Source organism: Anguilla anguilla, chromosome 18 (assembly GCF_013347855.1).
Source record: "Anguilla anguilla isolate fAngAng1 chromosome 18, fAngAng1.pri, whole genome shotgun sequence".
Taxonomy (NCBI): domain Eukaryota; kingdom Metazoa; phylum Chordata; class Actinopteri; order Anguilliformes; family Anguillidae; genus Anguilla; species Anguilla anguilla.
Genome location: NC_049218.1, coordinates 9326440 through 9340723, shown reverse-complemented (window position 1 = coordinate 9340723; position 14284 = coordinate 9326440). Strand labels below are relative to the sequence as shown.

Genomic DNA, 14284 nt, shown 5'->3' with positions numbered 1-14284 from the left:
TTAACCCAGAGACTGTAAAGAAAACCCCATTGTTTAACCATTACTATCGGAGAGGATTTATTTAGATTATGTTACAGGGTGAGGGCATATGAAAGGGTTCCACTGAGGTGTTACTGTCGTGTCTAGGAACCGACAGAATTCAAAGTGCAATCATTAATGTGTAGAAAACTACTTCACGAGGTAAAAGACACCACAGCAGCAAGCTCTTCAGAAAAGTTAGACTTTATTTGCACAGGTGCACAAAGCCGGATCAACTCTGCAGAATTGACACAACTCCCCTTAACACATTTCTAAAAATACTAGCCATCTGTCCTTCTTGACACCACAATGATTTTAATTTCCTGTTTTGGGTCGGCCTGACCTTCTTGGCACCACAATGATTTTCTGTTCTTTAGATGATAACGTTATTGTGGAATGTTACCCCAACTTTCCCTTAAACAAATGTTAGTCTTTATTCTGTAATGTTTCTTTAAGCATACAAGTTACAGGATTTATAGCCTCCTGTAATTTTCCATATGTATTCAGTTTACATAAGGGTCACTGTAAAAATGTTAGTCTTCTAGTACTTCAATAGCGTTTTGTTAGTTTTGGAAAAATATTCGTCTTCTAGCACTTTTACTTGGCAATAACGTTTTGTTAGTTTTGGAAAAATATTTGTCTTCTAGCACTTTTATTTGGCAATAGTTTTCTGCTGAGTAAGTATGGTTTTTTTTAAGCCTTCTGCGTTTGCTTTTTTTCTACAGTGGATACTGTGGTTTCTTGCGTTTCCATAAGCTTAGCTGCAACTACTGATATAGGTTTATTGGATTACATATTGATTATATGAGTGTATAGTCATACATGTGATATATTTTTATCATGAAGCATCGAGAGTTTGGAGGAAACAGTTTGATCAACATTGATGGGAATTCCCTAACTTTAACATGTGACGTCATCTCAATCATGGGGAGTCTCAAGATTTTCCTACATTACTGGTGTCAGGATTATGGACACGTGGCAGCAGTTTGTAGAAGAGATCACAGGTGTAGAAGGTGTGGGAAAGATGGGTGTTCGGACGAGGGGTGCACGGTGTCTAAAGACCACGCAATATGTTTTCACTGTGGGGGAAATCATGAAGTGGGGGCAAAACAGTGTGAAAGAAGGAAGAGGGAAAGTGAGATAGAAAGAACACGAGTGCAGAACAAAATAACATAGGCTGAAGCAACGAAGAGAGTGAGGGCAGAAACCGGAACTGTGAGGAAGGAACAGAATAGAACTGAAACAGAGGGAAAAGATCAAGTGAGAAATGATGTATATGGAGAGAAGAAGGTTCTTGGCATTTATAGCGATGGTGATCAATTGTGCAAGTGACATACAAACAAAATCAGAGAGGATCAAGATGGTGGTGGACGCAGCGAAAGAGATTTGGGGAATAACGGATGTGAAGGGGGATGAAATACAGGGAATTTTGGCGAAATTGGTGGTGGTGGCCACCTCCGGCTTGGAAGAACAGGAAATTCCCCAGCTTTTTTCTCTAAGCTATGCTGGCCGAACGTTTTGAAGCCTCCTATGGCTGAGAGCAGCCAAATAGTGAATTACATCCCTGACAATAGATTGGCTTGCGCTACCCTTAACTGATTTTTATTTCTGTTTTGCTGACTACACCCAGTTGAAAATGAATAGAATCATCAATTTTTTTTGTTTCATTCTTTGAAAAGAGTATTGTAGCATTGCAGCCTGCTACACAGCCACGCTGTTGGGGATGCGGTCGGGGCTCAGGAGGCAGTAGGGCAGATGGTTGCCGTTGTTCCTGGCCTGTATCAAACAGACCACCTCTGCCAGCTTCTTCCGGTACTTCTCCATGGCCTCCTTCACTGGCGTCTCAACGAAATGTTCATCTGTATACATGCCCAGAAACAGCTGTGGAAAACAGTGCCTGCGTTATTCCCTCTGTCACCAGAAAAGGTCGCAATTTGCGCTGAATTAGGGTAGTTGGCCTCAGTGAGCTGAGGTGCCAGTGAAGGGCATTTACCTCTCCTCCCGTTGTGGTGTCGTATTAAAGGAGGAATGTGGGCCTCTTCCGGGGGGCACTTTTAGCTACAGCACTAGATGCTGCCCCAAATACTATGCAGAGCCACTATTTATGATCGTATTCTGTTGCTTGCCAAAAATGACCCCAACCTCTAGTGTACAAAGGAAATATTACCACTAATTCTCAGAGTGAAAAAAAAAACGTGTTTCATGAAACTGCCATATATGCACTGTTTCAGTGTCAACAAAACATCCCTGGCTGAGGCCTGGTACCGTCATTCCAAAAAAATCCTCCTCAATAAACAAAATATATATATATATAATATTGGTAGCAATTGTTAGCATTGGATAAATAAAGCATTGGAAATAAGCCACCCTGGTTAGCAAGCATGCTAAATAACAGAAGCGACACATGCTTTTGTGCAAAAAAAGTATAAAATTAAATTGCCAACCAGCTCATTTACCCAATTTATAAAGCATTAGTCTATTGTCTTGGTGACTACACATTCTAAAACAGATGAAATATTTTTGTTAGGAATGCTGGGCAGCATGACACTGTCATAACTAAATGTTTGTCCAGCGCAGAAAAAATTGAGGTATGTGTGAGTGCTGTCAGTTGTGCTGATAAGGTATGTACCAAGTTGTACCAAGTTGAACTTGGGGTACATGTTTGTAACAAATAAAGTTTGGTAACCACCGTTGAAAAAAAAGAATGGGATTTGACATCCCACAATGGGAGAAAAAAAACTGTTCAATTAAATTATTCAAAGATAAAGCTACAGACCACTTCATTCAGTTTCTGTAATTCCTACATGTAAGCAGTTCTTATTTACTTTACAGTCTGAACATTGCTTTGAATTAATAAGAATATTTAAGGGATGGGTACAAACAGCAAATTACCACAGTAAACTTGGCTTTCTTAAATAGCACATTTCATCCAACTGCAGAGCAGCATTTTTGTATGGTAAACACAGGGTGCTATTAATGATGCTGCAGCTGTACCAGGAGTAGAGAAGCTGTAATGCAGGGGCTGTACCTCGTGCTTCTGGAACCGACTAAGTGCCCAAGAAGCCCCCAGGTGCCAGCAGGTCCGGCCGCGATCGGGCAGGCTCTCGATGATGTACGCGGTCGTCGCCACGCCCTTCTTCGTGGGTGGGGGCTTCCGCATGGTGGACGGGCAGTTGGGGATCCAGGAGTTCCAATGAAACTGCGTGGTACACAGAACACGGAGAAAGCTGAGGAGGCCCCTCCCACAAACCATCTGTCCCTGACCAACAGGTCCGCCAGGTTTAAATTTTATTTTTTGATGGATAATTTTTTACGCACCTCAAATAAAAAACTGTTGACCATTTCCAAAGTCTAGATTAAAAAGCAAAAAAAGATGGGACATTTGCTGTCAAAGCCCCTGGACTCTGGAATGCCCGGTCTGAAGAGATCAGGCTTGTTCAGTCTGAGTCTCTTTCAAGTCCCTTCTTAAAACTCATTTTTACAGAGATGTACTATTGTAAAAATTTAGGGCTAGTGTTTCTTAAATAAATATAAATGAATAAAAAAAGGAAAACAGTGTTAGGGTTAAGCAGGGATTAAGGTATTTAACATTATTTATTGACCCAGGTTTGGATAAGAGTCTGTCATATTGCCATGCTCAGCCTGAGTGGATGTATCGCAAGGCAACGGGCACCTACTTGGCCAAAGTTGACAGCTGCATGCTGTGCAGAGGCGGTGAAAATGATGATGGTCAAATACTCAATCAGCTGCTTGCGATTCTTCAGAGATTTGGGAAACCCTGCGAATGGATGGATGTGGAAATAAGAAATAACACCATTATGCAGGCACAGCATTTCACAGAGCACGAGAGGACGTATTTGTGGACAAAACTGCATCAGTCTTTGAGGAAAGTACTATAGATAATTTAAGGCTCCATCCCTTCATCAGAGTTTGTGAATGTTGTGCTCATATGAAGAAGCTGGATAGCTTTCAAATTACAGCAAATTCTAAAGGCCATGGCATTTATTGCACAACACACAGGATGTTTTGACTTCGGTGTAACCACTTTGCTGTAATTAAGCTCACCACACCTTTTAGTCTAGACGTTCCTTCCCTGCATAATGGAAAGATGTTTTCCTCTCCTCCAGGCTAATAATGATTTAAACACTGACTGGTTCATTTAGAAACCTTCGGCTAGAAATAGCTGTACAAAATAAGTAATTGTACCTTACTGAACCCGTGTTCAGCAGTTGTCTACGATCATGAAAATGCACTTTTGTACGTCGCTTTGGATAAAAGCGTCTGCCAAATGAATGTAATGTAAATGTAATGTAAGAAATATCAAAGTTTACCTTATTTTTAAATAGTTTCCCCATTTACATTACATTTACTATCTGGCACCCTCAGAGAATCAGTGGAGCTGGAAAATTCTGGACAGTAGAACATGCCCAAAAGATAATGTAGAGTTACATTACTACATTATTATTGTTTGAGCCAATTTATAATTTTATTGGCCCCCCCCTGCTGGCCAAATGATAAGGTTCTACTGCATTCATCTAGCATGCATAACTAATTTAAAAAAACATTAATAAAAAAAATATATTTGAAAAAAAGATTTACCAAGCACATATTACAGTAGTCAACATTTTCAGTTTGGTTTTCTTATATTCATGTGAAATGTATGGAGTTATTTCCTCTCAGTTGAACAGCACAAAATTCACAGGAACAGGAAATAAACCTATTGCACCTGTGCTATATTAATTGCATTGACCCGTTTTTTTTCTCTTTTCTCTAAACTCTTTTTAATTTGGCACAATATATGCCTGATGTGATGTCATTTTTAACAGACATTAGTTTTCCCACCAGAGTTATCCCTGTTCTGAAATCCAAACATGCACACATCCTTGACAAAGGCCTGGATTTCTTCATCCTCCTGAACCACATTGTCACTCTTGTAGTAGATGTGCACGATGTCTTCTACAAAGCTGTGAAGGTACCACAAACGCATGGTTTAGTAAGAATTCACACTGGCTATCAAAGCCATAGTTTGTCTGGATTTTTTGAAGATGGAATTCCATAAAAACCAACTCTGATCTTTTAATAAATTCTTTAGTAAACACATTTTTTCAATTTTTGTTAGTATTTCAGCTCAAATAAATTGAGGTTGATTCAGAGAGAGAAGACTGATACATTTGCAGTGTGTGGTTAGTTTTTATACTTTTGGATTCATTTATACTTTTGGCTCTACGCATCTGCAGTTTATGCCAAATAATTTTTTGACCATGGAACATTTTGTATTATCTATTAATTACTATCAATTTATCATAAAACAGTGGCCTAACAGTTATCATTAGATGCAGCATTTTAATGGCCAGCAGCGAAATCGCTTTCTTTATGAATTCATCATGAAACAGCTGGCTCTCCAGTTAATTTAATTGCATGTCCAAATGTGCTGAAAGATTTTTTAGGTTCTACCCATTTTCAGTGAAGAGAAAAGCTCCCCTTTAAAAACAAAAAAGTTATGATGATTACCAGCACAATAGAAAGGAGCAGAATAGGAATTGCTTCCCTGATGATGTTGCATTCCCAGTGCACTTTGTTGAATTCATAACACCATTCTGCTGTTTGTTTTATGGCAACATCAGAACAAAGCAATGATACCTGCATGATGCTAATGAGCATGGTCATCACTGGCAGTCACCTTACCTTTTGATGGCCTCCCAGACCTTATTTCCATCGTCTCTGTAGAAGTAATCAGGAAGGTCCTCCATTCCACTGGCTTTTATGGCTTCTGGGAATACCAGCGATTGGTATGTGCATGTCTTCATGCCCTTCTGCACCAGCTCAACATGGCCTCCACCACCAACCCCATTGGCCTACAAATCCAAGCACATTGTGACATCACTGGTCACATTGCAACACAAGCTTGCCACCCCTAAAACCAACATTCACTGTGTAATACACTTTTAATTGTTGTTTGAGTAAATAAAAACCATGCACAACCCAGCACTGTAGTGGTACAGTGGTTGCGTTCTAGCTACTTCGGAACACGATGAAAAACTTGAAGTGTTTTGGTGAAAACCTCTAAGAAAACATAGAGGATGGACTGCTAAGGATTTCATTCAAGTATTTGCCCCCTTCCTGATTTCCTCCATTATTACATATGCATTTGTTTACTGTCTACCTGTGTAAACTGTCAGTCATGTAGTACTTTAACATGCTTAACGGTGCCCTGAAATAAATAGCTGGAGCCCTTGTTTCACCTAATGCGGGTTGCTTGCCTCTAGAATGATATCGTACCAAAAGTCAAGAGATTACGTGGCACAATAAAGGTTAGTGACAACATACAGACAGAGCAAAATGCTGAGAACGTTTCCTGAAACCACCTTGTCAAAGAGGCCGTTTTCCCCAATGAGCTGCTCCCTGGCTTTGGTGTTTATGGCAATGGTGAAGCGGATATGGGGTATGATCAGCTGTAAACAAGTGAAGAGACGTTACGAGGGCCCTAGGTGACAATAAGGTCAATGTAAAGCTGGTGCATTTTCAATTGACTTTCAATGTTTTTTAAAGTTTCACAGTTTCAAATGTGCTCTTGTGCTTATGTACCTTGTACACAGGATGGACAGCTGGAAGCTGGCAGAACAAGGCTATCCCGAAGACCTCGGAGATCAGGTGAGTGCGCAGGAGGTGCGTGATGGTTTGGTGGACACTGAAGTCGGACGATCGCACCCACATCTTCGCCAGCGTCCAGTCACAATCCTCATCATTCGGGAGGAAAATTGGACTGTTCTCCCCAGGATTTTGTCCCAGCTGTTAGAGCAAAGCAGTTTCTTACAGCCATTAAACGCTTAACAATTCATAACAAATTCTGATTCATTACTAATTATTATTTATTTAAAAAAAAATCTAAAACCAAAAAGGTGGCATGACATTTAATCTTTTTTTGGCCTTGACAGTTCTTCTATACCTGAAAAAAAAGTTAGCATTGTTAGTCTGATGCTCTGAATATGGGATTTTTCAGATCTTCTGCCAATTGCTAAGCCACTCTACTGTACGTCAAGTGCCACTGCACACACAGTACTCAATGGCCTTGTTGCTCTCTGTCAGGCTGCGTGGGGGGGTTTGGACCCAAATGCAGAGGCAAAAATGCAAAAACACCAAATGAAGGGAACAAAAGACTTTACTGCACAAAAGGAACAAAAGGGAACAAAAAGCCTTGCAGGGCAACTTCTAACAAACAAGGGAAACTACAAAACGCAGGAACAAGAAAATCCAGAAAAATACAAACACGAGGAAACCAGAACATAGACAGGAACGCATGGAGCAGGAACTTGAGGAGGGGAGCACAGAACAACCAGACATAACCACAAGAATCCAGCACCTGAGTCAAGAGAGGGGGAAACTTAAATAGAACACACTGATGCGACACAGGAGGGCACCATGAACAATCAGGCCACGGAAGGGGAAGGGAAAACGAGACAGCCAGAAAACAATGATTGGACAATTGGAAACAATCATACAATTAACACAGGGGGAGCAGGACACAAAACAGAAGTGCCGCCATCTGGCGGCCCAACAGGGAAAACACAGACAGGAACACAGGACCATGACAGCTCTCAATGAGCTGGTTCAAGGTCACTCTGGCTAGAAATTCAGTTTGGCTGAGATGGATGAAGATTCTGATGCAGTTGAATAACCACAGTGGAGGGTGCAATACTGATGGTAATAAATTGATTTTTCTTGATGACAGCATATGAGCCTTGTCAACATTTTTCACAAAGAGCAGTAATTAAATTACCTGAATAGCAATTGGCTGGATTTTGTTCTTGGTGTTCTTGTACAGCAGGCAGATTGGGGCAGCCAAATACTGAGTTGTGGATGGGTCTGTCCCGTTGGGTGTGATATTTTCCATAATCTCATAGTCAACAATGTAAATGTTTCCTGCCTGCACAGAACACAAACAGAAAGGTCATTGGAAGATTTTCCATGACAAAGTTGAGTAAATTGTTAAACACTAACTAATAAAATGCTGTTTAGCTTGAAAGCAGTTTTAGTCAGACATTGTTTTAAACCAGTCACTGTCCCTGAGGTGCAGAATCATTGGTTAAAATTTACAGTCTCACTTTCTAAAAAACACTGGTTGTAGTGCAACCAGTTTGAAACTGTGTTCAAGTAACTGTAGTTCTGAGGAAAGTAACACAAATCACAAAATTGGGGTAATATAAATCTCTCTACAATTTCTAGATTCTGAAATACCCCAATCAATATCTATTGCAGGTTACTTTGAGGACTCACCTCGATTTCCTCTTCCAGAGTGAGGTGTCGCTCCAAGCAGAACTCCACCATCTCATGGGTGACGGGGAACTTGGCTGGCAGCTTGGTGCACTTTCGGATCATCACAGGGTTGCAGCCGTTGAGAAACTGGTATGCGAACACGAAGTCCTCCTTCCAGTGCTGCATCACGTACTCTGCAGAGCAGATGTGCCTCTGAGTAAGAAGCCGCCCTCTTGCTTTGCTCAAACACCATGCCTATGAGATGATCTCTGCATCTTACAGTACATATCTGATATGACCATCTGACCAATACACACTTATTACATGTATTCAATCAACCACTCTTAGAATGAGCAGGTATTTGAAGTAATTCCAATGGGTGCACCACCTGGACCATTCGGCCATCTTAATGTCAACAACCAAACAAAAAAAAAATATGATTGGGAACTTTCTTGCCCTGAAATATTATAAAACTAAAATATAAATACAGCTGCGAGCAGCAATGAAGGGGCCAAGCATGACAGGGGCACCAGGCAGACAAGCAACCAGAACGACCCCTGAACAAGACACCAGTCCATTGCAGGGCGAACGGCATAACCCTCTACCATTCTGCAAAGTTTTGTAAAAACCGACCAGTCGGTTATAGGGGCCGCCACAGACTTCCATGACAGAAAGCAATTGAAGCATTTGTCAAAACAGTTTAATTTGTGGAAGATCACAGCTGTAGGACAAAAGATGCCTAATTTTCGGGAAATCTAATGGGCGGGGCTTATGGGTTCTAATTAGAAACTTGTTACCCTTGACGAGTTCCACATATGTGCAAAATTTCATGACTGTGGCTCAAATGGGGACGGAGATATGCTTGTTCAAAATTACCTAAGAAAAATACTTTTTTGCTCATGACAGCGCCACCTCTTGGCAAATCGGCGTCATTTTTACTCACTGTCCATATAGAGTTCCCCAATATATGTGTGCCGAGTTTCGAAAACATCGGCTTAGCGGTTATGCCTAAACAGAAGATGAGCTCTCTAGCGCCACCACTTTGCTTGATCGGGCCGAAAATAGAGGGTTAGCCTCCTCTCATGGCTGCTGATGTGCCTACCAATTTTCGTGGTGATCGGAGAAACCGTTCAGAATTTACAGACCTTCATGTTACAAGCCACGCCCTCCTCAATTTTCATTGGCTCATTGTGGCCATTTACATTGCTTTATCAAAATTCTGTGAATAACTTTTGGTCAGGACCATCTGTAGATCATATGGTCCGATTTTGGTGGCGATCGGATCAACGCCCTAGGACTAGTTCGCAAAAGTAGGTTTTTTAAATTATTCAAAATGGCGGGAAATCTATTATGACGCGTTTTAACGGCAATCCGCACAACTCTAGGGCAAACGGTTCAAAAGTTATAAGCAAAAATGTACCGTGAAGTTTGGCCTGTTGGTGGCGCTACAGAGTTAGATGGATTGACCCCAAATTCGATGCCTGGATACATTGGGCTATCCTTGATCAATGTGCCAAATTTCATAAAAAGTTACCAATGGGTTCTATGGGCTGCCATAGACTCGCATTGCAGAAATAATAATAATACTAACGATTACAATAGGTGCCCTGCACGTTCGGTGCTTGGCCCCTAATTAAGATAACACCCAGGGAAAATACAGTTTGGTGCAACTTGGTTTCAATAAATAAAATAAGCTGGGCTCAGAAAGGAGAGGCTCCAACCTGCGGGTGTGCTGGAGATGTTCACAAATATCTCCTTAAAATCATCTAAGTCATCCCAGGAGCTCTGGAACATTTCCATGAATTTGTTCAGTCCAAGGTTCTCAATCCTGCTCGGAAAACAGAAAGGAAGCATTTTATTGGTGAAGTATCCTCTTTATATTAATGGTCAATGCATTCAGCCCTTTGTTTTCTGTGTAATCAAACAGGTCTTCTTTGTGCTAGTGCTGGTGCTGGTGCTGGTGCTAGATCTGAGATTGGCCAGGAATTGTTTGAGGATCCAACACCAGAAAGATGAATCAGAATATTATAACTCGGGATATTATACAGTTTTATTGTCATTTTGTTATTTTATCCAATTATTTCCTGCTTTATTGTACCCTTTCTTTTTTACCTCTGCCAAGCACTTTGGGCTGCCACTTGTTGAACGAAAGGTGTAATATAAATAAAGTTTACTAGTTTACTTATTATTATTATTATTATTATTATTATTATTATTATTATTATTATTATTATTATTACTGACAGAATACCATTGAGACTATTAGTACATTAGGTATATTTAAGCATATAAAGTGATTTAATTGAGAATATAACTGGGTGGCACAAAAAATAGAGGACAGCACAGGTGCCAAGGCCAATGTTGAACATGCCACAGTGTGAGCGCATTGCATCATACTCACGCCTTAACGTAGTTGATGGTGAAGTCCATTTCTTTCTTACTGTCAAACTGGATGTCCAATGGAAGCTCCTTGTAGGTATGTGCATCTATGCTCATGGGTAAACCTGGTTGCCACTCTCTCCATCTTCAAAACGAGTAAGGAAGAACATTCACCATTAACCCTAGTTAGATTCAATGTCAGCATTTAGCAGAACAGGGATAATCAAATCTGGCCTTTGAGTCCAGTAGTGCTGCTTGTTTTCTTTTCATTGATTGAGGTCTGTCACCGACTAGCCCAGTGACTCCACTCACTTGGTGTCTGGGGTCAAAATCAGTCTGATTAGAAAGGAAGAACTGTGTAATTCCCATTCAGTAGGCACCAGCGCCCACACCACTAGGGGGCAGGAGGGAAAAGGAAGCTACAGAGAAATTGGAATGCTTTTCGATGTCACTGAACTGAGGACTGATCTGAAATTAATGAAGACATCTGGGTACAACTGTGTGACTTGTTTTTGTGACAAGTTACGTTGCTGGTCAATGCAAGGTGCTTGTTGCATTAGGTCCAGTTGAATGGATTTGTCTCAGTCACAGTGGAGAGCCCACGCACCTGTTAATCACCTGTGTAGCCAATCAGCCCAGGTGCTTAAAGGTATGTTCTTCTCCACGGTACGGAGACGAGAACGGCAGCACACACAGAGAGAGCAAGTTTTTGAGTTTCATTTTGCCGCAGCACAAAAAGAAAGTAAACCTGCCGCTGAAACGCTGGAGGAGCTGGTCAGCTGAAAAGCGGGATAGCTAAGAGCAGCGAGCTGAAAAGCTGCCACTCAGTTTTGCCTTTTTTTTTGTCTTTTTTGTTTTAGTTTGTTGTTTTAGTTTATTGTTTTTGCCCAAAACCCATGAGGGGGAAGCGTGAAGGTGTTTGTTTATTTGTTTTCGTGTTTGTGTGGGTGTGCTCTCTCTCTCTCTCTCTCTCTCGTCATGCCGCAAGTGATGGTGTTTTCCAGAACTGCCGCGTCTTCCTCCCAGGGGTATCACACCAGCATGGGAGAGTGCTATATGTAGGTTTGGCCATTTAGGTTTTTGTTGCATTAATAGTTATACATATTTGTTCATAGGACAGTGACATTTATGCATTCATAGGGCTCTGTGATATGCTTCTGTATCTATTTGCTGCTCAAAGACATTTACCATTATATGCAATATAGGAAAAGAATATTGTAACAGGGTTATTGTGAACAAAGTTTTCTTGGTCTGTTCCTCAGTGCAGATTTGTTATTTATCATGTTAGCGGCAGAGGAGTTGAAACAAATATGAACACGTCATGCTGTGATCCTACCTGTACATCTTCTTCCTGGTTTCCAGCTCTTTGCTTCTGTGTTCTTCCAAAAGGCTGGTTTTGTCGTCTTGAGGCAAACGTGCTACATAAACATAATAAACAGAAACTTACTGGTTTGAATCAATCGTTTAGTTTTGCTGTGCTGAGCCAAACCTTTTAGCTCAAACACATCAGTGATCTGACAACTCATTGCTTCACCATCCATTATTAGGTTTCATGAAAGCAAACGGTTCTCCTTCATTGTGATGTAACAGTAATACACCAAGGCCCGGTCCCAATTCAAATCACTCCGCCTACAAGCTAACACACATTCTGTGCGTTCATCAGGGTTCCAATCTTGTACAAGGATTGTCCCAGAACTGAGTGAGCCAAATTTCAGTGAGGGCTAGTTAGGCCCTCCGACACTCCCTCAATAATGAGGAAATTAAACTGCTGCCCTACAAGCGAGTGCTGACCCAGCAGGCATTGCGTAGCTTAATGCAGTTGCCAGAGGCGTTAAAGCATGGCAGAGCTAACCACATTTACATGCAATTTGACTGCCATCTCACGTCTTTTCAAAAGATTATTGTCATTGTCATTGCAGTGTTGTCTCAAATGATGCAAATTTCATGATCATTATTCAAATTACGGTAATCATTATTTGTAATGCAAATGTGGCGGTTCAAAGTAGCTCACTGTGCCCAACTGTTAAGTGATATTCTTTTAAGTAGTGATGATTTTTCAGTTCGTCAGAGCAGACCAAAAATACGTTCCACACACCTGCTGCTTTTTATGCTCCCTATCACCTCAATGCCTGCCCTCGTGTGTGAGTGGCCCTTACATCAGTGATGCTTATAATTAAGCGGAACTCGACACAGAGGGGGATTGATTAGGAGGTGAATCGGAACGGAGTTTGAGTCTCTGAAATTGCATACACCTACCCCGGCCATCTCTGAGGACCACTTCCTGGTCATTGACCACCCATCTGTAACAGGGGAACTCCAAAGTCTCTCCACTTGGGGTCTTCACTTTGATGTACCTGCAGTACCAGTCATTTTTCACAATGTACTTCCTGTTCTCAATCTTCACCAGCACGATTTCCCCGAGGTCCTCAGCCACTTCAATGTCAAACTTGTCCACCTGAAGTCAGACAAAAATGACTACGGTCAGGGCAGGGGTAGTAAACAAGGGAGAAAACGGCGACTACTTTTTGAACCTGGATTTTCCACCTCTAATTAAATGTGACAGCTGAATGTGTACTTACCGCCCCTCTTTTAAAATCATGATGAAAAAATTTGTTCAATACAGTTTTCTCGCTGCATCTCTCTGTTCCTACCAAGGTGAAATAAATGTAAGCATCCGTGCCAGAAAACAAGGCATTACCGGTAGCAACTGTCACAGTGTAGCAATGCATCGCTTCTGTCTCGCAGTAATAGTCCACAGAAAACTAGAAAGTGTCAGAGGATGTAGCGGTAAGACGTCGGTTGTCTTACAAGAGATTAAATAATGAGTAACCGTATACCAGAGTGTTTAAAGAGCACAATCTGACGCTGAGAATTACAGTGATGTGATGACATGCACAGCTGCTACTAAACTAGGCTGCTCAAAGGAAAAGGAAATGGGAGGGGTGCAACATCCTGTGATAACATGACCGCTTCCCCCCGGCCCCCCATCCACTCAGCATTTAGGAAAAATCTGGCACCCAACATTCAAATGAAAAAAAGCATCTCCAATTCCACTGAGCTTCCAGTGCACACACCAGCTGCGACATTTAAAACTGATAATTACATTAATTTACTGAAATGGAACACATAAATAAGAAAACAACAAGGAAGACTAAATATAAGCTTATAAAGATCAGTCATATCATTTCATTAAAGTTCCAGACAGGCAGTGTCTTGTGTTAGGATATTTTGCCCTTATTCGTGGAGTCAAATGCAGGACGATGAAGAACACGCTGACAAAGTTTCCTCAGAGGATTTGTGGTTTAATTCAATGCGCAAGGGAGAGACAGACCCAGCACACTCGGGCGCTGCGCTGAGAGAATCTCTGCCCATCACACTGTGTGGTGTCTAGATATACAGTTTTCATTCATACACATCAAAAGGTTGAGTTAAGTGGCGGACCGGAGACAAATGGTCTTGTCCCTTCCTGTGGACCCTCGCAGCCATTTAGCATAGGAATGTGACCTCCTTGCTGCAGACACTAGAGGTGTTATACGGAGACACACTACAGAGGTGCTAGACATACAGGCATACAAACTACAGACACAGCATGGTAGGAAAAGGAAACACAATACACTACATACAGTCTAATATA

The 14284-nt window shown here is 41.4% G+C and overlaps 1 protein-coding gene across 1 annotated transcript; it reads right to left on the bottom strand.

Moving 5' to 3' along the window:
• Positions 1-1277: 1277 nt before the first annotated feature.
• Positions 1278-13379, bottom strand: LOC118218050 (polyunsaturated fatty acid 5-lipoxygenase-like). The gene is made up of 14 exons (XM_035400423.1): positions 13230-13379; positions 12907-13105; positions 11987-12068; positions 10673-10795; positions 9993-10099; positions 8293-8465; positions 7796-7942; positions 6604-6807; positions 6384-6470; positions 5704-5873; positions 4861-4982; positions 3696-3796; positions 3047-3217; positions 1278-1899 (listed from the first exon to the last, which is right to left on the bottom strand). Exons 1-14 carry the CDS (start codon positions 13377-13379, stop codon positions 1720-1722), a joined length of 2016 nt encoding a protein of 671 aa, XP_035256314.1. The 3' UTR covers positions 1278-1719.
• Between the last annotated feature and the right edge of the window lie 905 nt (positions 13380-14284).

What these genes read in the sequence shown, in the direction of transcription:
- LOC118218050 (XM_035400423.1), bottom strand. Translation starts at nt 13,379, where the DNA reads ATGCATTGCTACACTGTGACAGTTGCTACCGGTAATGCCTTGTTTTCT. An exon ending in ATGATTTTAAAAGAGGGGCG is followed by an intron (nt 13,106 to 13,229) that starts GTAAGTACACAT and finishes GTCTGACTTCAG; the next exon opens with GTGGACAAGTTTGACATTGA. An exon ending in TCAGAACAGGGATAACTCTG is followed by an intron (nt 3,797 to 4,860) that starts GTGGGAAAACTA and finishes ATCCATTCGCAG; the next exon opens with GGTTTCCCAAATCTCTGAAG.